A 24666-nucleotide genomic window follows, 5' to 3' on the forward strand; every position below is an offset into this window, starting at 1 on the left:
AACGAAGAAAGAGATGGCAAGGAGAACAATGTTCAAATTACTTTAAGCGATATACAACCTCTCTGTGAATTACAGTTATGAAAGGAAAATTAGCCTCCTGTCAGTCAGATGATCGTTAGATCATTTAAATTCCGATGATCGTTAGATCATTTAAATTCCGATGATCGTTTATAGATCATAAAAACTCACAACAGAAAGCGATCTAACACAGAAACGAGAGAATTTGGTCAAAGGCGCGATCCGGTGCTCGATTCGGTATTTGCTTCGTGTAATGTGTAACAGCATTGAACGTGTAACGATCGGAACACGGTTTGTGCCCCCTTCCACCTGGACGAAGCCACGATTCCTTCTTGTGTACACTCGCAGACACGCATACGTACGCACGTGCGGAGGGTACCGACTTACGTAGACGTTGAGCACACACGTGGAAGCCAATTGGAGAGCCAAGACTTGGCCAAGTCTTTATAAGTAGGAGTCATCCGCGTCCTCAGGACTTACTCCCTCTCGAGAACCTGCCACGATCGGCAACCGATTTCCAGAATAGTTCCTGAAAACACGCCGGGCTCGCGTCGCTTACGAGCATCTTGCGGTTCATGCAAGATCGTGGCTGTCTTTAACGTAACTTGAGGAAATCGCGAGATGAGGAGGACCCGTACGAATTGAAAGAGAGGTCATCGTTGATCCTACGTAAAAAGGTGAGTAAGTTGATCCTTTCTGGGTCCATCGGAACCTTGCAAACGCCCTCGAAAATTTACGACTCGATTTTAGAAGAGCATTATGTCGGGATATGTCGTGACGTGAGTGATCTATTTCGGACCTGCTGAAAGTGTTACGTTGACAGTGAGTTTTACGGTGTTTTCTGTTTCCCGGCGACAAGATAATTTCTCGGCAAACAGGAACGTTTTCGCCGAAACCTTGTTGTCTTCCTGTTTCTCGAGTGAACTTACGGATTTACGAGTGTAAACCTTACGACGTGATTGTGTATGTACTAGTCGATACTCGACTCGTCGTTGGAGAACAAATTAATTGTCTCGATTTTTTGCCACAAATTTGAATCATAGATTTGTGAACAGATTTCGTACGCATCTTTCGAATTATGATACATTCAATAACGTTAGTTTCTCGTCGTTTACTCGTTCGCGCATTTAGCTATTTTCTCTGTTTCTTTCTTTTTCTTCTTCTTCTTCTTTTTTTTTTTTTTTTTTGAAGTGTCATAATAATTTTGTATCGATGACGTCAAAATTTATTAGGATCAATATAGTGCACCGTACGTTCTAACATCGAGTCCTTGCGTATATCATTGTTAAACTTCGACGCGCTGTTTAATTAATACGCGGCTTTCAATTCGATGAAAGGAAGGTAGATGAAGACATCGACTTCTGAACGGACGTAGCAACGCATTAACACGTTGCTCGGTAACGTGATCTTGTTATTATATTTGAGCAATCTTTTTGGTTGCCAAATGCTACTCCGTAATGACGTCATTTATATCGACTGTAATGCATTTCACGGATGACTTCATGAATACATTAGAGTAACAGTGTGAATAGTAAGCTTATCCTTTTTGCTTCTTAGAAACTGTGAATCTATAAATGCTCTTTTATAAGAGAAATATATTTACATTTTTCAGAATTCGAAATAATTATCTCTCCGATATTCATCGTCAATATTGATGATTTATTATTATTTCCCGACTGTGTTGATTCAGAAATTATTGTTCTTTCCGGATCTTGAACTCTCTGTAATACGCGGTTGGATTTCAAAATCAAAATACTCCTTGTACTATGTTTAATATCATTTACTACATACAGTCACTATATTGATGTAAGAGATTAGAGCAACTGCAGTACAGGTTTTAATAAATTAAAGCCGATGTTGAATATGCATTTTACCGGCTGCTATTGTGTTCGCAGTTGTTTCCCACTACAGCGCAAATAAAATGATAAACGATACGGTATTTTATCAAGGAAAACATCGACAGTATAAAATAGCTCGATCTGAAATACTTTTGCAAACTATATTTCTATCAACAGTTTCACTATTCTCCGATGTCATTATTATCTAGATCGTTTCGATTTTCTGCGAGAATATCGCAAGACTGTCCCTTTCCATATTTTAACATCGAAACTTATGCAGAAACTTTCAACTCCCAAACTTGTTCTCGCGCACTTGTTAGATAATGATAATTAGTTTGCGAATTTTTATGTGTTTATGATACATTCAAAAATGCAAAAATACGCATAATGCGCAATGTTGCATCTATTACTATATGTAGATAAAACAAAGATCCACTTAGCTTCTTTTTAGAGTCTTTGTAAAAAATATGAATCCGCATAAATATCCGCAGGCTAATTATAATATTTTAGTTTCATGCCTCTCTTCGCAGATCTTTGCACTTGGTTTAATAAATAAAAGAATTCTTTAATGTTTTGAGAAATAGCACTGTGCGCTGCAAACGGACAATTAAACAGGAAATTGCTATTTACGAAAACGGGAATTTAAACTAAAGAAATTTGTCGACGATAAAGGCAATATAAAATAAAAACAAAAACACGTTGATCGTTTAGAATGATTGAAAGATCGTCAAAGATTAGAAGCACTGATTTCTTTCCTAATAATCGCACGCTCGTTCGAAGAGTCGAAAATCGGCATCGTGCGCTTTATACAATCGCTAGAGTCACGTAACTGTTTTACCGGGTTAGCTGACACGATTTACAAAGTTACAACGTGTCGAGTGAACGAACGTGTGCTGGCCGAAAATTCTCAGCTCCATTAACGATTCTCATCGCATCGGTCAGCCGAAAATCGCGAGCTGTTTTTGGATCGGCCATGCATTCCGTTTAACCAGTTGGGAACCGATTCGTCGATCTTGGCATTGAATCATTCGTACGGATACCATACTACGATGCAACTTGCAGCTTGTCCCCGACATTGCTTCGTCATGGTCCTCGAGTACCCGTAAATGGAGCGTTTTAGCAAGGCTGCCGAAAAATATTTTTGGACCTAGAGTAATCGGCTAGGAGCTATTGAATATAGATAAGAAGGAAGCGATTAATACGACATGTGCTTCGTAAGATAATCATCGAGTGCATATTACGAAGGTTACGCGCGTTCTTGAATTTTCAGCTTGAGTTATCCCTTTCGCTATTAAGATTTCTATATATATATATATGTAACATGGCTACAAAACGCATTCACATTCTTCTTTATCTTTTGAATGAAACTTGAATTTTCTGCCACATTTTACATTTCCTTTTCACATACGATACACAGTCTGGGACAAAGCCAAGCGAACATGTGGTGGAAGTATATAGACATCAATGAAGCTTAATCGAAATAGTACCAATATTATGTACTTAAAGATTTATTTATTAATATATATCCTTATGGTACATAGATCATTTTGGAAAATGATTGTAATTGATCTTTTTATCCTTGTTTCAAACAAGCTGTATTTAACGAAACTTCATTGATACGTATTTCCACTACCTGTCATTTATTTTCGTTCCTGATTGTATATTTTATATTCGTTATCATAAGTCTACTCTGCTATTTACGGATGATAAATGGACTAAAGTTTGAGGTGTTTGCACAATAGGAAGCTCAAAAAATTAAAAAATCACACGATCAAGAAGATTTAATCAAAGTATTCCGTCGTATTAATTGACAGTCCTCGATAATAGTGTTACGATCTTTCTTAAACTTCTTTTTCTAATCTCCTACACCATGGCATTACACTATAACTGCGCTTAATTATACAAGTCGCAACGTAAACATTCGCGCGTATATTCACCTTTGTGTAAAGAAAAATTGCTTCGAATATCAAAGATACTTGCAGTTCGAAGAATTCCGCAGCGAGAGGGTTAAAAAGCGTCGGTGAATTTCGCTTTCGTGTACCTGTCGTCACTCGTGTTCCTTCAATTGATCATGATATTATATGGGGTACGTAACTCTGAACGGAATACAGAGTCGCAAGGTGCAATAAGTAAAATGCATTATGCACAAGATACGGATGCACGCGATGCTTTTTCACTCGCCTTAACGAGCCATTCTTCCCGGGTTCGCGATAAAAACTGGGTATCCGCGAAGGACATTCCACCAGACACGGTTCACGAGTCGGAGAGTGGAGTTTTTCCCGCGTCGACGAGTTTATTTCATTGTCAGGTGCAACAAGAAGCCGATTAAAAATGAATCGCGACGTCAGGAAAGCTGCAGCGCGTTATTTCGCTCGTTGCTTAATCGACGAATCGTTTAAGGCTCTCGCAGTTCCCTTTCTCGTCCAACTTCGTACATCCGTGTAAATTTCAAGATAGAATGTCGTACGCGATGCGATAAAATGACAAAAGTGATTAAAAAGTATGATTTCTCGTAATAAGGAATCTGTGGCGGCATACTTTCCATCATTAACGAGACTTAAACGATCGGAGATTTAATTGAGTCACGACCTTGAAAGATTCCAGAATTCCAATGAAAAGCCGATTTTCCATCGACAAAAGAAAAATCCCGCGCACTGACTCACGCTATTATTCAATGATGTTCTCCTTGTAAAGAACGAATCTATTCAACGCTGCCACTGCTGTTTGCTCTCACCGGCTGCAATTACGATTATACTAAACGATCTCCTAGAGAACGCTGTTTTCAATGTCCTTTGATTAACCTGAATAGTAACCGACACCTGCCACGTTGTATAACTATTATTCAGAATAGAGGAATCGCCATTAATAAATTCTCAAGAAAGTGATAAACATTGATAGCGTCGGGAGAACACCGACAATGATATCAACAACAGATTCATGCTTCGAGGAAGGAAATTCAATTAGTTTTACATTGAAGTACTTCATGCAACAAATCGTTTAAGGATAGCTGTTATTTATTAATAGTTCCAAACAAGGGCCATGTTTTGTGATCGACGTTCTCTCTCTCTCTCCCTCTTTCTCTCATTGATTCCCTCGGCTGTAATTACGCTCTATTTACGTCGACGTTAATACCTCGATAGGATTTCTCATTTTCTCGGTGGACAGGCATCCACGGAGCCTTGAACCTCGTTGGTGAGGCCCGCATGCGATGCATGATAAATGTACGGTTAGCGTTGGAAGGTGGATTGCGGTCGCAAATAAGGGAGATAATGAAAAAATGAAGAGGACGGTGCAAGCGGCTCGAGTGGGAAGGCTTGCACGTGCAATTTACAAGTATCCCTTTAATTGCGAGCCGCCGTGGATACGATTACCTTCGGCAATAGACGCGTTTGCCGTGGCGATTTTGAAAGGTGTTTTGTTTCTCGCGCGTCGCAAGTCACCGACGCTGAATACCGTTGATAGGCTTTCATTCGTTTCGACGAGTATAAGAAGGAAGAGTCTCTGCTTCCGTTTGATATCGTTATCGTTAATTAGAAAAGAATTTTCATCGATTCTTCTGTGTCTCTCGTGAAAACAGCCATTTCATTGGAAAGTGAAAAAGTCGGTTGAGTACAAAGTGGTCGTTTCGGGTCAGACTCGTCGAGGTGATAAATCTCGTTGAATATAAGAAGCGTCTTTGCTTTCAATCGATTTCCTTTGAAATTCAATCGTCTTTCGAGGAAATAAATTGGTCGAATAATAGAGAACTCGGTTAAGAAGAATGTTCTATCCTTCCTATGTCAGACTCATCAGGCTGATAATGGAAGAAAATGGAATCTCTGTTTTCAGATGTTATAGTTACGATGAATAGAAAGGAAGCTCGATCGATCTTTCATGCCTTTTGTGAGAATAGATTCGTTGAAAACAGGAGAGTTCGGCTAAGTAGAATATGATCGTTGCAGGTCAGACTTAGATCGATAAAGAAGAATCTCTACTTCCAATCGTTGTCGTTACGATAATTATAAAGGAATCTCGAGCCACTTCCTATTTCGTTCGTAGAAGTAGGTTGATTGAACTGTGAAAAGTTGGATTAAGTGGAATGTAATCATTCCAGGCCAAACATATTAGACAGAATTTCGATGGTACGACCGTCAGGTTCTCGGAGCGAGTGCTACGATTTAATCACCACGCTGGTTCTAACGCCATTGTGCATCGACGAGAATGTGAAAGAGAGGGAAATCGTGGAATTGGTGGGAGAAGAGACGACCTTGCGACTTTCCATGGCAAGGCTGCACTTATTGCAGCGAGGATACCATAATAACAATCTAGGTTCACTGCACCGACCCGCATCGACGTTGCCTCTTTGTCAGGATCCGTTCTATCCTCTTAATAGTTTCTCTATTATTTATCCGCGTTCCTTCGGCCGTTTACAAACTGGTTCTACGAAATATACAGAGAGCGACAGCTTCTTCGCTTTCGTACACTTAAAATTCCATGCGCCTGTCGTTTTTCTTTCTTTTCTTATCTGCCGTTCACGTGTTTTCTTTTCGATCTTTTATCGAATTTTCCTCTCTATCGAACGGCAAACTGCATGGTTGCGACAAACGGTGCAATTCCACGCCAAGAATTTCGCTTTCGAACTACGGCATTTATAGCTTCGAAGAAGAGATTGGTCGTCGGTTTCCGTTCAGATCAAGAACTGGTTCGATCAAACTGGTCATCCCAACATCTTCAAGGACTTCGTTCTTACATCTTACGATCTTCTAGAACTTACGGATACCGATCCGTTTCAACGAATATTCAGTTTGATCCATGGTAAAATTCTACGAAATTCCTTTCCTCTCCGCAATGATTACTATCAACGATATATGTTTATTCGATTGGACATAAAGAACGACAGAGGACGGCTTTCTACATCTCGTCTCGGCCAATTAGTAATTTTCCCTCGATTTTTCTAATTCTCACGCGCGAATTATCCGTAAGGATAACGATACGATTAATGTCGATGTGCACGTCGATTTCTTGAATTGCGAGCCGCGATTTATTAGACAATTGACTTTAATTCGAGGTCATGCGTTTCGAGCATATAATTACGTATCTGCATTTTCTGCCGCTATTAGCGTCCGTGATTTTTACCGGGAAATTGGCACGCCATGTTCACGTCGGAAATATATTTTCTTTGTCGAAAGAAAGCAACGAGAAAGGGAAGAGAGTGGAAATCAATGAAATCGAAATTACACGAGAAATTGCGCCAAGTGTCATCTTCATTTCAACGATTTTCTTATTTATTCCAGTACACTCGTGCTTACATATTTTTAAACGTCAATCGAGAAAGCATCGATTAGATCGCTACCTCGATGGTTGGAATTCTAAATGTTTTAGCTTCCGGGTGCCTTTGGCCCGTGAAACCGTTAAATCACAGGTCCAGCGAGAAGATGTACTATTAATGATACGTTTCGAGTTGTTTGCCTCTTCGCGAAAGGTACCTCTTAGGTTATTTCAAAGTGTCCATCAAAAGAGCTACACGAAATTCCTATGAATATTCAAAAATCGTTCTCGAAAGGGAGAACCCCGAATTAGCTTTCATAAGATGCACGTATGCAGTCTATAATTCGGCAACCTTGCAATTTTTGTAACTAAAATGTACTTTGAAAGCCAAGTTAATTGCTCCAGAGAATACTTGGAGATGCAGCTCGTCCTTGAAACGTTTTAAGTCTTCTTCGAGCTCTCTTATTGCACTTACAACCAACAACAGCAGGTGGCAGAGTGGCTGAATACGTTTTATAAATAAGTCGTGCAGCTTCTTAATGACCTGTCGTTATCTTACGCTCCTTTACGCAATTGCGTAGTTTCGAGTTAACTGTCTATTTATCTAGTCACACGTGCGTTTGCATATGGGCAACCCAAGTAGCTATTACTGTCGATACATTGTTAATGAGAAACGATCAATTCAGTTATAAATTACTGAATGACAACATGTCAAACGTTTTGCTTATTTAGCAATTATCAGTTTGTTTTGCAAGGTTTACCAAGTTGATAAGGCAAGTCAAATTAATTTGTAACAATGTTCTATGATACATAGTATGTGCGATAGATATATAGTGTACTACATTGATCGCTATGAAACTAAAGTCACATCATTTTTTAAACCGCGTATCTTTCTCGTCAGAAGTGTCTTTATTTTAGTTAATTATGTCTAGACTGTGAATATTTATGCAAATTTATCGTTTTACCGAGTCAGGCAAGGAAATGGAACCTAAGCAAAGATCTCTAAATATTTTTATATGTTCTTTTACCTTTTAATTTCCCAAAAACACGTAAAGATTTGCAATCTACGGATCCAAATAGAAAAAGATGTTATATAAACATAGATCGTTTAAGATGTGATAAAGGAGATATGACAAGAAAATGAAATACGAGGGAAATAGTAAAGAGCTTGCGATTAGGTTATCACGATACAACATAGAAATAGATCAGCAATATTTATGTCGGTCTACAGCTAATTGCGGAAGTCGTAAACAAAGTGCGTATCCGTGTAAATAATCAGTGCATTTCGGTAGACAGTCGAGCAACTTACCGATGGTACTGGCAAATAGCTTTAAGATCATTGACGACATCAAATAGTAAACGTATTTCGTATAAATAGTAACATCTACGTTCCCTCTGTATTTCATGTTTTTGGCATAAATCTTTTCTGTAACATCTTAAACCACCTATGTTTATACAACATTCTCCTCTCATTTAGATCCGTAAAATATACCAAAAAAGATTAGACCGTTAAAATCTAAGACATCCTGTATAAGTAGCGTAAACTTAACAATTGCAACGTACCATATTATAAATTGAAATAATTGCATCGACGCAACGTACGCATCGATAGCAGCAAATGTGTTAGTTCGGTGGATTGTATGTTCCGCAACCATACGATTCTTCGTCGCCAAACCGCACGGACCGATCGGAAAACTTTCTTCGAAAGATATAATTGCTTCGATCACGGGAACGTTCAAAAAGTTTCAGACGAATTCTTCTTCATCGATTCTGGAGCATTTGGTCTTCCGATGAAGTTGCTTGAAATGCGGCTCTCGAAACGTAATCCTTCTGTTTTTCGCGCGACTCTCGAGGGATTGGGAACATCGTCTATACAGGATGCGACCAATTCGTATTCAAAGCACGGATCTCGTGCGAACGGGGCCTGAACCTTCGCCGCACGAAATGTTTCATTCAACGAGGAAAGGTTCTTCGCCCAAATCGCACGGGCCATTTGCGGTAAATCGAATGACAAGTGGATCACCGGCGACACAAATCCGCGACCTACTCGTTTCACTTGGATATCTTAAAATATCGTATTCATAAAATCGTCGTCTCTGCTGCATCGACATTTTCCCTTAAAATTCATCGTTTCATTATACTATCTGTTTCGTTGATCGAAATTGCCAGTCGTTGGAAAAGAGATCGTTTAATAAAATGGAGAATTTTCCATTATCATAGAAATAGACAGACATTATCATAGAAACACTCGCTTTGCATTATATAATCCTTGTATCAAGTAGGGATACTTATGCAAATTCCGCCTTTTTTATCAAGATGGCTAAAGAGAGATCTGTTTCGGTTACTAAACTATACTTCATAACGAGTATTATACTTTGAATATCTTACATAATTTTGAATATTATATGCATTCTATACATTTCTCTATGTGCATGTAAATTTCACACAAATGCACAAACATCCTCGGCCTTTCATATCTTTGACAGTTGAAATACACGACAAATTCTCCAAATCTTATTTTACGTTAAAGTAATTGAGCCAAATTTACGCTTCCGGGGCGTGTCGTTTAACTTAACAGAGTTAATTAATAGCACGCAATTTATCATAGTGTGATAAACTCCATGTGACACAACATCTCACAAACCAGTTCCTATTTCGGTTGAACCGAGTGCGCTCCAATGTCACGATCACCAACACTGACATTGACTCTGTCGACGTTATGTCACCGCACTCTCTCCTCTTCTCCCATTCCAGAGTGAACATGGAGAAGCCGCATTCTCAAGTTATGTCACTTACAGTTCATGCAATCCTCTTCCCACTCTAACCAACGAGGAGAAAGGACAACAGAGCGGCGTGCCGTGCGTGGTCTGGTTAGGTTTACCTTTTCGACGAGTAGCTTTCTCCCCTTCTACGACTCTTACTTACTCCAACACCTTCGTCCAAAACTTTCAGCCCGTCAGAATTTATCGTTCCTCCTTTCGACGACTACGTACTCGGTAGTACGCGGCGCATCTCGACCAGCCGTAGGTCGCGTACGATGCAATTCGTTATTCTGTTATGCAGGATCGCTGCGAATGGTATTTATGGCACTGGATCCAGTGCGCCTTGCTTCATCCGGCGAGTGTTGCACGTTGCGTATAGGTGCAGGTCCTACAGGGGCAGCAGAAACGAATAAATAGCCAAGATGATTAACGACGCGAAACTTTCAAGACCTAATCGCTGACGTTGGACCTCGAAGTGATTTATCTTGATTCAAATATCGATCCTTCCGTCTACAGATAACCGACCGAAGGATTGGAATATATACAGTGTCTCGCGAAAATATTCACACACTTGCTATAGAGAAATACGCGAATTTCTTATGAAATTCGCAAGTGATAATTTTTTTATGATAAAGTCCTCAAATATCCTCGTAAGCCACTGTATATTCTCCACGGAGAGATTGCTAAGCGCATAGACCTCTGTCAGAATGCATTATTCCATAAATTTATGTAAGTTTAAAACGATGGGACTCGGTGTTAGTTCGCAGTTTCTTCGGTTTATCGCGATGTAAAGGAGAGGAAGTCAGTTACCTACGGCTTAGTGGAAAGAAAGCAACCTACAGCCTGATTCGCAATCTACACCTACACGCAAGAATCGTATATATTTCGCAGGCGGAGCTGCGTCATCAGCTAACGTTGTCGATCGTCTGACAGGTTATCGATACGTTTAAAAATCATAGACAGAGTACTTCGCCTCTTGTTGATTCCATCAAAGAAATTTTATTACTATAGACACGTTGTATGAATGGTTTTCGAAACGAACGTAAAATGCTGCCAGATTTTTCGTTTGTTAGACCTTGGTAGAGTAGAAAGAATAATGGCGGACGAAAGGAAGTTGAAAATTTATAATTATGTATAATAACTACATTACATTTAATTGTTCTTGACAGTCACTACAAGTGTTTTTTCTAAAATTATAGCGTCCTTTTTGTACCCTTTATTCTGCAAACTTCCTTTTTTCCTCGAGTGTATACAAACACCTGCAGAAATTTATTCTAAAAATATTATGCGCGTTATACGAAAAGTAATGTTTTTCTCGTTGTCGCTTTATTTTACTTTTTATATTCGTATTATTGCGTTTTCGATTATATTTATATCAAGTTTTCTATTGTACATATTTTCTATGTTTTTATAATATCTTACGATTTACACTTGGACTTTGAGTACTGTTACATGATAAACAATTCGAAAGACTGTTAGCTAACAGCAGTAATCACTGCAACGGCTGCATAGAAAGAATTGGTCGCGATGGAGAATTAAGGAATTTGTGATGCAGATTATAGTACGGCACAGCCAAGAAGACACAAGGTTCATTCACTTCTCGTCTTCCTTATTCTATTCACGATGAACGCTGATTTACGGTCTCGGTAAAAAAAGCTATCGCGTCAAATCATTAAAGGCGTGTCGGAAATCAACGTTAACGTAACTGTACAAGCGAATTCGCGATGGGTAGGGTATTGAAATTGTTGTTGTAGCACGTGGATTTGTATCGAAGAGTGGAACGATGAAATAAATCGAGGTCGAAATGAGAATCGTTTGATCCTGAGCCATCGATGATGCTTGAATTATTCCAGCCAAGGTCAAGGGACAGTTAGAATCCTTTCGGTCGGGGAAGATTGGACATGAGCCAAGCAGTACGTAACTGTTCGACTGCTTATCTTTGCTGGTTTATGCGAAATTTTCAACCGAGGAAATCCACGCCTCTCGCCCTACAAAACGAAGCAGACTACGTCATGTTCGGCTATCCCGTTAAAACTATGGAGATTTAAACGCCATTGGATTTAAATTTACGAACACTGTTGATTCCTCGTTAGGAAACCGATAAAATTAATATCGGTTTCTGACAATTTTATTAATATGAATTATTTCATTTTCAGACACGGTGAACCGAAAACATGTGGGCAAGCCTACATACGTTAGGCGTTTTGATAGCGCTGATCTCGCCGACATTAGCTGATATTGGTAAGATCCTTTTCATTGATTCGAAATTTGAACTTTAAACTAGTTTGTAGTATTCACGGTTCGCAGTCGAAGTTGGCATGAATGGTTCGAAGGACCTTTTAAAAGATGCACGAACTATCTATTTTCTTGACAAGCCCATTTACAGCGCGGCTCACGGATGCGTGATACGCTTACCGATTCCATGGTGCACTGCCATCATTTTTATTTCTCCGTCATCTCAGTCAGCAACGTTGTTGTCCGCTGTGTCTTCAAACTGGTTTCGCGCGAGATGCGTGGCCTTGAATGCATCGAGGAAACTTACTTAAAGAACTTTACTAATGTAAAATTCTTTATGTCTACGTATCGCGAATTCAGACTCGAATATTTCAACATTCCAATGTTAATTTTTTTCGCAAGAGAAACGTAAAAAGTATCAAACGATTGAGTAAAATTTTCTTTGAATTCACAAAGCCTATTTTCTACCTATTATTATTTATAATCATTTCTATTATTTTAGCAAAAGGTCTGCCCTCGATACATCTGCCCTTGCCACATCTACCGAGTGGTTTCATGTGCATTGAAGTAGGATATCATGCCGACCCTAGCGACTGTAGAAGATTCTACCGATGTGTCGATTGGGGATTCGGAAAACCGCTGCAGATCTTTCAATTCGAGTGCGGTGTTGGAACAGTATTCTCGATGCGTAGGGGTAACATCTGTACTCTCCCCAACGACAGCGACCGCCCAGAGTGTGGTGGAAATATCATAAACAACAATAATTCGACTACGACTTCTCCGCCCACAACAGAAATATGGGCAACCAATGGAACTGTTACAAACAACCTACTGCAAACAACTTCACAGACCACTACCACAAGTTTATCAACAAGTAGTAACCAATCTTCTGCAACAAGTGGAAAACCAGGGAATGACCAAGGTCGAGGACAATGCGTTCAAGAAGGATATTTTGCTGATGTGAATAACTGTAGAAAATTTTATAGATGCGTTGAAGAAGGTTCTGGAAACTTTGTAAAGCATGAATTTGAATGTGGAGTTGGTACTGTCTGGGATCCAGATATACAAGGATGTAATCATCCTTGGGCTGTATCACGAGAAGACTGCAAGGAAGACTCAGGGACAGCTGCTACTGGTAGTGGCGATGATAATGGACAATGGACCACAGATAACAGTGGACAATGGACAAGCGGAACAGGCAGCCCTGCACAACCTGGAGACGCTACTAGTCAAACAGGACATCAAGGTCAGCCGGGAGAAACTACTGGACAACCTGCTTCTTCCGGTACTCCGGGCACTTCCGGTATTGAAGGTACATCAGGAACACCTGGTACACCGGGAACTCCTGGTACACCTGGTACCTCAGGAACTCCTGGTACACCTGACACCCCAGGAACTCCTGGTACACCTGGCAACCCAGGAACTCCTGGTACACCTGGCACCTCAGGAACTCCTGGTACACCTGGCACCTCAGGAACTCCTGGTACACCTGGCACCTCAGGAACTCCTGGTACCCCTGGCACATCTGGTACCCCTGACACATCTGGCACAGCGGGTATTTCTGGCACACCCGGTAAACCTGGCACACCTGGTACTCCTGGCACTCCTGGCACTCCTGGTACTTCTGGCATACCCGGCATTCCAGGAAGTCCAAGTAACCCTGCCACACCTGGCACACCCGGCATACCTGGAAGCCCAGGCACTCCAAGCATTCCAGGAAGTCCTGGTGCTCCGGGCACTCCTGGTTCACCCAGCACACCTGCTACTCCTGGCACACCTGGTACTCCTGGCACACCTGGTACTCCTAGCACACCTGGTACTCCTAGCACACCTGGCATTCCAGGAAGTCCAAGTAACCCTGCCACACCTGGCACACCCGGCATACCTGGAAGCCCAGGCATTCCTAGCATTCCAGGAAGACCTGGAACTCCCGGCACACCTGGCACACCTGGTACTACTGGCACATCTGGAACTTCAGGTACTCCAGGCACCTCAGGAACTCCTGGTACACCTGGCACCTCAGGAACTCCTGGTACCCCTGGCACATCTGGCACAGCGGGTACATCTGGCACACCCGGTAAACCTGGCACACCTGGTACTCCTGGCACACCTGGTACTCCTGGCATACCTGGCATTCCAGGAAGTCCAAGCAACCCTGCCACACCTGGCACACCGGGCATACCTGGAAGCCCAGGCATTCCTAGCATTCCAGGAAGACCTGGTACTCCCGGCACACCTGGTACAACCGGCACATCTGGAACTTCAGGTACTCCAGGCACCTCAGGAACTCCTGGTATACCTGGTACCTCAGGAACTCCTGGTACACCTGGCACCTCAGGAACTCCTGGTACTCCTGGCATACCTGGTACTTCTGGCACACCTGGTACTCCTGGCACACCTGGTACTTCTGACATACCTGGAACATCTGGTACTTCTGACATACCTGGCACTCCGGGAAGTCCAAGTAACCCTGCCACACCTGGCACACCCGGCATACCTGGAAGCCCAGGCACTCCAAGCATTCCAGGAAGTCCTGGTGCCCCGGGCACTCCTGGCTCACCCAGCACACCTGGTACTCCTGGCACACCTGTTACTCCTGGCACACCTGTTACTCCTGGCACACCTGGTACTCCTGGCACACCTGGTACTCCTGGCACACCCGGTACTCCTGGCATACCTGGTACTCCTGGCACATCTGGTACTCCTGGCAAACCTGGTACTCCTGGCAAACCTGGTACTCCTGGCACACCTGGTACTGCTGGCACACCTGGTACTCCTGGTACACCTGGTACTTCTGACATACCTGGCATTCCAGGAAGTCCAAGTAACCCTGCCACACCTGCCACACCCGGCATACCTGGAAGCCCAGGCACTCCAAGCATTCCAGGAAGTCCTGGTGCCCCGGGCACTCCTGGCTCACCCAGCACACCTGGTACTCCTGGCATACCTGGCATTCCAGGAAGTCCAAGCAACCCCGGCACACCTGGCACACCGGGCATACCTGGAAGCCCAGGCATTCCTAGCATTCCAGGAAGACCTGGTACTCCCGGCACACCTGGTACAACTGGCACATCTGGAACTTCAGGTACTCCAGGCGCCTCAGGAACTCCTGGTATACCTGGTACCTCAGGAACTCCTGGTACACCTGGCACCTCAGGAACTCCTGGTACTCCTGGCATACCTGGTACTTCTGGCACACCTGGTACTCCTGGCACACCTGGTACTTCTGACATACCTGGAACATCTGGTACTTCTGACATACCTGGCACTCCGGGAAGTCCAAGTAACCCTGCCACACCTGGCACACCTGGCATACCTGGAAGCCCAGGCACTCCAAGCATTCCAGGAAGTCCTGGTGCCCCGGGCACTCCTGGCTCACCCAGCACACCTGGTACTCCTGGCACACCTGGTACTCCTGGCACACCTGGTACTCCTGGCACACCTGGTACTCCTGGCACACCTGGTACTCCTGGCACACCTGGTACTCCTGGCATACCTGGTACTCCTGGCACATCTGGTACTCCTGGCACATCTGGTACTCCTGGCACATCTGGTACTCCTGGCAAACCTGGTACTCCTGGCACACCTGGTACTGCTGGCACACCTGGTACTCCTGGTACACCTGGTACTTCTGACATACCTGGCATTCCAGGAAGTCCAAGTAACCCTGCCACACCTGCCACACCCGGCATACCTGGAAGCCCAGGCACTCCAAGCATTCCAGGAAGTCCTGGTGCCCCGGGCACTCCTGGCTCACCCAGCACACCTGGTACTACTGGCATACCTGGCATTCCAGGAAGTCCAAGCAACCCCGGCACACCTGGCACACCCGGCATACCTGGAAGCCCAGGCATTCCTAGCATTCCAGGAAGACCTGGTACTCCCGGCACACCTGGCACATCTGGAACATCGGACACCACAGGTACTGCGGCTACTAAAGGTACACCCGATACACCAGCATGGCTTGACTCATCCAATGCATCTACATGGTCTGGCTCACCCAGAAATCCTAGCACCTCAGGAACACCCGTATACCTTGGAAATCCTACCACTCCCGAAATTACGAGTACGACACCCACACCTAGCATAACAACAGAAGCACCCAACGCTCTCAGCACTCCAAGCACTTCCAAGCCAAGTCATTTCGAAACTCCTCAAACACCAGCAACACCAAATAGTAGAACAAGAACAATCGTTACAACTGACTCTCCTAGTGAATCTGACACGCCAGGCACTCCTGGCACTCCTAATGAACCCGACACTTCAAGCAATCCACGCACTAATAGTGAACCTGATAATTCAGGCTCCTCTGCCAAACCTACTGAATCCGAGACTGCAAGTACTTCTAGTGATCACGACTCTCCAGGCACACCTAGTGAACCTGCAACTTCCGACACACTTTGCGGTACTGCAAGCAGATCCGGTTCTTCCGAAACTCTTGTAACACAAACGACATCCGGCAGTGAAGGCGAACTTCCTCGTAAGCCTGGTACACCTAGTGAACGTGCAAATCCCAGGACACTAGGTAATCCCCAAACTTCTGAAACACCAGCGTCACCTAATAGTGAAACTGGATCTCCTCCTACACCCAGTATGCAAGGTAAACCTCCAACTCACAGGACGCCAAGTTACCTCAAAACTTTTGAAACAGCAGCAACGCCCAGTAATGAAACTGGACCTCCTTCCACACCCAGTACGGCCAGTCAACCTCCAACACCCAGAACACCAGAACATCTCAAAAATACTGAGACACCAGCAACACCGAGTAGTGAAACTGGATCTCCTCCTAAACCTGCTATGGCCAGAAAACGTCCAACTCCCAGGATGGCAAGTTATCTAAAAACTCCTGAGAAACCAACGACATACGGAAGTGAAACTGGATTTCCTCCTACACCCGATATTACCCGAAAACCTCCAACACCCAGAACTCCAGATCATCTCAAAACTACTGAGACACCAGCGACACCGTGTAGTGAAACTGGATCTCCTTCTAAACCCACTATGGCCAGTAAACGTCCAACTCCCCGAATGCCAAGTCATCTGAAAACTACAAAAAAACCAACGACTTCCGGAAGTGAAACTGGAACTCCTCCTACACCCGATATGACCCGAAAGCCACCAACTCCCAGAACTCCAGATCATTTCAAAATTACTGAGACAGCAAGAGCATCCAGTAGTGAAAGTGGATCTCCTAATACACCCGCTATGGCCAGTAAATCTCCAACTCCCGGGATGCGAAGTCATCTGAAAACTACTGACGCACCAACGACATCCGGAAGTGAAACTGGATCTCCTCCTAAACGCACTATGGCCAGTATACGTCCAACTCCCAGGATGCCAAGTCATCTGAGAACTACTAAAAAACCAACAACTTCCGGAAGTGAAACTGGATCTCCTCTTACTCCCGATATAGCCAGAAATCCACCAACTCCCAGAACTCCAGATCATCTCAAAACTACTGAGACGACAACGGCACCCAGTAGTCAAACTGGATCTCCTCCTAAACACGCTATGGCCAGTAAACCTGCAACACCCAGAACTCCAGATCATCTCAAGACTACTGAGACACCAGCGACACCGTGTAGTGAAACTGGATCTCCTCCTAAACCCGCTATGGCCAGTAAACGTCCAACTCCCAGGATGCCAAGTCATCTGAAAACTACTAAAAAACCAACGACTTCCGGAAGTGAAACTGGATCTCCTTCTACACCTGATATAGCCAGAAAACCACCAACTCCCAGTACTCCAGATCATCTCAAAACTACTGAGACACCAAGAGCACCCAGTAGTGACAGTGGATCTCCTAATACACCCGCTATGGCCAGTAAATCTCCAACTCCCAGAATGCGAAGTCATCTCAATACTCCTGAAACACCAGCGACACCCAGTACTGAAACTGGATCTCCTCCTAAATCCGCTATGGCCAGTAAACGTCCAACTCCCAGGATGCCAAGTCATCTGAAAACTACTAAAAAACCAACGACTTCCGGAAGTGAAACTGGATCTCCTTCTACACCCGATATAGCCAGAAAACCACCAACTCCCAGTACTCCAGATCATCTCAAAACTACTGAGACACCAAGAGCACCCAGTAGTGAAAGCGGATCTCCTAATACACCCGCTATGGCCAGTAAATCTCCAACTCCCAGGATGCGAAGTCATCTCAATACTCCTGAAACCCCAGCGACACCCAGTAGTGAAACTGGATCTCCTCCTAAACCCGCTATGGCCAGTAAACGTCCAACTCCTAGGATGCCAAGTCATCTGAAAACTACTACAAAACCAACGACTTCCGGAAGTGAAACTGGATCACCTCATACACCCGATATGACCCGAAAGCCACCAACTCCCAGAACTCCAGATCATTTCAAAACTACTGAGACGACAACGGCACCCAGTAGTCAAACTGGATCTCCTCCTAAACCCGCAATGGCCAGTAAACCTCCAACACCCAGAACTACCTGTCATCTCAAACCTCCTGAAACACGAGCGTCACACAGTAGTGAAACTGGATCCCCTCCTACACCCGCTATGGCCAGTAAACCTCCAACACCCACAGCTCCAGATCATCTCAAAACTACTGAGACACCAAGATCATCCAGTGGTGAAACTGGATCTCCTCCTAAATCCACTATGGCCAGTATACGTCCAAGTCGCAGGATGCGAAGTCATCTGAAAACTACTAAAAAACCAACGACTTCCGGAAGTGAAACTGGATCTTCTCCTACACCCGCTATGGCCAGTAAACCTCCAACACCCAGAACTACCGGTCATCTCAAACCTCCTGAAACACGAGCGTCACACAGTAGTGAAACTGGATCCCCTCCTACACCCGCCATGGCCAGTAAACCTGCAACACCCAGAACTCCAGATCATCTCAAGACTACTGAGACACCAGCGACACCGTGTAGTGAAACTGGATCTCCTCCTAAACCCGCTATGGCCAGTAAACGTCCAACTCCCAGGATGCCATGTCATCTGAAAACTACTAAAAAACCAACGACTTCCGGAAGTGAAACTGGATCTCCTTCTACACCCGATATAGCCAGAAAACCACCAACTCCCAGTACTCCAGATCATCTCAAAACTACTGAGACACCAAGAGCACCCAGTAGTGACAGTGGATCTCCTAATACACCCGCTATGGCCAGTAAATCTCCAACTCCCAGGATGCGAAGTCATCTCAATACTCCTGAAACCCCAGCGACACCCAGTACTGAAACTGGATCTCCTCCTAAACCCGCTATGGCCAGTAAACGTCCAACTCCTAGGATGCCAAGTCATCTGAAAACTACTACAAAACCAACGACTTCCGGAAGTGAAACTGGATCACCTCATACACCCGATATGACCCGAAAGCCACCAACTCCCAGAACTCCAGATCATTTCAAAACTACTGAGACGACAACGGCACCCAGTAGTCAAACTGGATCTCCTCCTAAACCCGCAATGGCCAGTAAACCTCCAACACCCAGAACTACCTGTCATCTCAAACCTCCTGAAACACGAGCGTCACACAGTAGTGAAACTGGATCCCCTCCTACACCCGCTATGGCCAGTAAACCTCCAACACCCACAGCTCCAGATCATCTCAAAACTACTGAGACACCAAGATCATCCAGTGGTGAAACTGGATCTCCTCCTAAATCCACTATGGCCAGTATACGTCCAAGTCGCAGGATGCGAAGTCATCTGAAAACTACTAAAAAACCAACGACTTCCGGAAGTGAAACTGGATCTTCTCCTACACCCGCTATGGCCAGTAAACCTCCAACACCCAGAACTACCGGTCATCTCAAACCTCCTGAAACACGAGCGTCACACAGTAGTGAAACTGGATCCCCTCCTACACCCGCCATGGCCAGTAAACCTGCAACACCCAGAACTCCAGATCATCTCAAGACTACTGAGACACCAGCGACACCGTGTAGTGAAACTGGATCTCCTCCTAAACCCGCTATGGCCAGTAAACGTCCAACTCCCAGGATGCCAAGTCATCTGAAAACTACTAAAAAACCAACGACTTCCGGAAGTGAAACTGGATCTCCTTCTACACCCGATATAGCCAGAAAACCACCAACTCCCAGTACTCCAGATCATCTCAAAACTACTGAGACACCAAGAGCACCCAGTAGTGACAGTGGATCTTCTAATACACCCGCTATGGCCAGTAAATCTGCAACTCCCAGAATGCGAAGTCATCTCAATACTCCTGAAACCCCAGCGACACCCAGTAGTGAAACTGGATCTCCTCCTAAACCCGCTATGGCCAGTAAACGTCCAACTCCCAGGATGCCAAGTCATCTGAGAACTACTAAAAAACCAACGATTTCCGGAAGTGAAACTGGATCTCCTCTTACTCCCGATATAGCCAGAAACCCACCAACTCCCAGAGCTCCAGATCATCTCAAAACTACTGAGACGACAACGGCACCCAGTAGTCAAACTGGATCTCCTCCTAAACCCGCAATGGCCAGTAAACCTCCAACACCCAGAACTACCTGTCATCTCAAACCTCCTGAAACACGAGCGTCACACAGTAGTGAAACTGGATCCCCTCCTACACCCGCTATGGCCAGTAAACCTCCAACACCCACAGCTCCAGATCATCTCAAAACTACTGAGACACCAAGATCATCCAGTGGTGAAACTGGATCTCCTCCTAAATCCACTATGGCCAGTAAACCTGCAACACCCAGAACTCCAGATCATCTCAAGACTACTGAGACACCAGCGACACCGTGTAGTGAAACTGGATCTCCTCCTAAACCCGCTATGGCCAGTAAACGTCCAACTCCCAGGATGCCAAGTCATCTGAAAACTACTAAAAAACCAACGACTTCCGGAAGTGAAACTGGATCTCCTTCTACACCCGATATAGCCAGAAAACCACCAACTCCCAGTACTCCAGATCATCTCAAAACTACTGAGACACCAAGAGCACCCAGTAGTGACAGTGGATCTTCTAATACACCCGCTATGGCCAGTAAATCTGCAACTCCCAGAATGCGAAGTCATCTCAATACTCCTGAAACACCAGCGACACCGAGTAGTGAAACTGGATCTCCTCCTAAACCCGCTATGGCCAGTAAACGTCCAACTCCCAGGATGCCAAGTCATCTGAAAACTACTACAAAACCAACGACTTCCGGAAGTGAAACTGGATCACCTCATACACCCGATATGACCCGAAAGCCACCAACTCCCAGAACTCCACATCATTTCAAAACTACTGAGACAGCAAAAGCACCCAGTAGTGAAAGTGGATCTCCTAATACACCCCCTATGGCCAGTAAATCTCCAACTCCCGGGATGCGAAGTCATCTGAAAACTACTGACGCACCAACGACATCCGGAAGTGAAGCTGGATCTCCTCCTAAACCCACTATGGCCAGTATACGTCCAACTTCCAGGATGCCAAGTCATCTGAGAACTACTAAAAAACCAACGACTTCCGGAAGTGAAACTGGATCTCCTCTTACTCCCGATATAGCCAGAAACCCACCAACTCCCAGAGCTCCAGATCATCTCAAAACTACTGAGACGACAACGGCACCCAGTAGTCAAACTGGATCTCCTCCTAAACCCGCAATGGCCAGTAAACCTCCAACACCCAGAACTACCGGTCATCTCAAACCTCCTGAAACACGAGCGTCACACAGTAGTGAAACTGGATCCCCTCCTACACCCGCTATGGCCAGTAAACCTCCAACACCCATAACTCCAGATCATCTCAAAACTACTGAGACACCAAGATCATCCAGTGGTGAAACTGGATCTCCTCCTAAACCCACTATGGCCAGTATACGTCCAAGTCGCAGGATGCGAAGTCATCTGAAAACTACTAGAAAACCAACGACTTCCGGAAGTGAAACTGGATCTTCTCCTACACCCGCTATGGCCAGTAAACCTCCAACTCCCAGAACTCCAAGTCATCTGAAAGCTACTGAAAAACCAACGACATCCGGAAGTGAAACTGGACCTTGTCGTACACGTGATATGACCAGTAAGCCTCCTACTCCCAGGACGCCAAGTCATCTCAAAGCTCCTGAGACACCAGCGACACAGAGTAGTGAAACTGCACGTCCTCGTACACGCGGTATGTCCAGTAAACCTCCAAGTCCTAGGATGCGAAGTCATCTCAATACTCCTGAAACAACAGCGACACCCAGTAGTGAAACTGGATCCCCTCCTACACCCGCTATGGCCAGTAAACCTCCAACACCCAGAACTACCGGTCATCTCAAACCTCCTGAAACACGAGCGTCACACAGTAGTGAAACTGGATCCCCTCCTACACCCGCTATGGCCAGTAAACCTCCAACACCCAGGATGCCAAGACATCTGAAAACTACTAAAAAACCATCGACTTCCGGAAGTGAAACTGGATCTCCTCCTACACCCGATATTACCCGAAAACCTCCAACTCCCAGAACTCCAGATGATCTCAAAACTACTGAGACGACAACGGCACCCAGTAGTCAAACTGGATCCCCTCCTACACCCGCTATGGCCAGTAAACCTCCAACACCCATAACTCCAGATCATCTCAAAATTACTGAGACCCCAAGATCATCCAGTGGTGAAACTGGATCTCCTCCTAAACCCACTATGGCCAGTATACGTCCAAGTCGCAGGATGCGAAGTCATCTGAAAACTACTAAAAAACCAACGACTTCCGGAAGTGAAACTGGATCTTCTCCTACACCCGCTATGGTCAGTAAACCTCCAACTCCCAGAACTCCAAGTCATCTGAAAGCTACTGAAAAACCAACGACATCCGGAAGTGAAACTGGACCTTGTCGTACACGTGATATGACCAGTAAGCCTCCTACTCCCAGGACGCCAAGTCATCTCAAAGCTCCTGAGACACCAGCGACACAGAGTAGTGAAACTGCACGTCCTCGTACACGCGGTATGTCCAGTAAACCTCCAAGTCCTAGGATGCGAAGTCATCTCAATACTCCTGAAACACCAGCGACACCCAGTAGTGAAACTGGATATCCTCCTAAACCCGCTATGGCCAGTAAACCTCCAACACCCAGAACTACCGGTCATCTCAAACCTCCTGAAACACGAGCGTCACACAGTAGTGAAACTGGATCCCCTCCTACACCCGCTATGGCCAGTAAACCTCCAACACCCAGGATGCCAAGGCATCTGAAAACTACTAAAAAACCATCGACTTCTGGAAGTGAAACTGGATCTCCTCCTACACCCGATATTACCCGAAAACCTCCAACTCCCAGAACTCCAGGTCATCTCAAAACGACTGAAAAACCGACGACACGCAGTAGTAAAATAATACCTCCTCCTACACCCGCTATGGCCAGTAAACCTCCAACTCCCAGGACTCCAAGTCATCTGAAATCTACTGAAAAACCAACGACATCCGGAAGTGAAACTGGACCTTGTCGTACACGTGATATGACCAGTAAGCCTCCTACTCCCAGGACGCCAAGTCATCTCAAAGCTCCTGAGACACCAGCGACACCGAGTAGTGAAACTGCACGTCCTCGTACACGCGGTATGGCCAGTAAAGCTCCAACTTCCAGAACGTCAAGTCTTGTCAAGGCTACTGACACACCAACGATATCGAGTAGTGAAACTGCTCCTCCTCCTACACCCGATATGTCCAGTAAACCTCCAAGTCCCAGAACGCCTAGTAGTGAAACTGGATCTCCGCCTACACCCGGCATGCCAAGTAGACCTCCAACTCCCTGAACTCCAAAAAATCTGAATGCTACTGAAACATCAACGACATCCAGTAGTGAAATTGGTCCTTCTTCCACACCTGCTATGGTCAGTAGACCTCCAACTTCCAAAACTCCTGATACATCAGCGACCCCATATAGTGAAACTGGATCTCCTCGTACACATGGTAGGGCCAGTAAACCTCTAACTACGAGGACGGCAAGTCATGTGAAAGCTCCTGAAATACCAGCGACATACAGTAGTGAAACTGGATCATCTCCTACACCCGGAATGCCCAATATATCTGCAACTCCCTAGACAGCAGGTATTCCCGAAAGTCCTGAAACACCAATTACATCTAATAGTGAAATTGAACCTTTCCATACATCTGGTATAGTGATACCGCAATTCCCTGCGCATCTGCCACACCTAGTGATCCTACTAGTCCCTGCAAATACGTTACTCTACTCACATCCGATATTTCTGTAACTCCGTAAAGACAAACGACACCCAGTAGTGAATCTGAAACTCCCGGAACACCTGGAATTCATAGTGAGCCTGATACTCCAGGCCATTCTGGCAGGCCTTGTGGAACTGAAACAACTGCTACACCTGGCTATACTAACACGCCTGCTACGCTTCGCATTCCATGCTAATTAGTATCTCCCAGTAATCCTAGCACTGCTAGTTCATCTGATTCTTCAGGTACATCGGCAATAACTATTGAACCTTGTAATACTATCCCTGGGAATCCTGGTACATCTGGCACTCCTGGCACCCCTGCTAAAACAGCTACTCCTAACACTTCTGGCTCTACGTCAGGTATTCTAAATGTTACCTGGATTCATACGTACAAATATATACGGTGATAA

General features: G+C 44.8%; 1 protein-coding gene across 11 annotated transcripts in view; it reads left to right on the forward strand.

Moving 5' to 3' along the window:
• Nucleotides 1-483: 483 nt before the first annotated feature.
• Nucleotides 484-24666, forward strand: part of LOC100651895 (mucin-5AC) — a 34097-nt gene continuing 9914 nt past the window's right edge. For 2 of the 11 annotated variants that reach the window (XM_048411899.1, XM_048411901.1), the window contains exons 1-6: nucleotides 484-695; nucleotides 12022-12106; nucleotides 12603-13412; nucleotides 15060-15185; nucleotides 15897-16040; nucleotides 24500-24616. In XM_048411899.1, coding sequence (XP_048267856.1) covers nucleotides 12040-12106; nucleotides 12603-13412; nucleotides 15060-15185; nucleotides 15897-16040; nucleotides 24500-24616 — 1264 coding nt within the window. In that variant the 5' untranslated portion in view covers nucleotides 484-695; nucleotides 12022-12039. The other 9 variants (XM_048411909.1, XM_048411900.1, XM_048411905.1 and 6 more) reach the window with 9 other exon arrangements.

This window comes from Bombus terrestris, chromosome 14 (genome assembly GCF_910591885.1).
Source record: "Bombus terrestris chromosome 14, iyBomTerr1.2, whole genome shotgun sequence".
Lineage (NCBI taxonomy): Eukaryota > Metazoa > Arthropoda > Insecta > Hymenoptera > Apidae > Bombus > Bombus terrestris.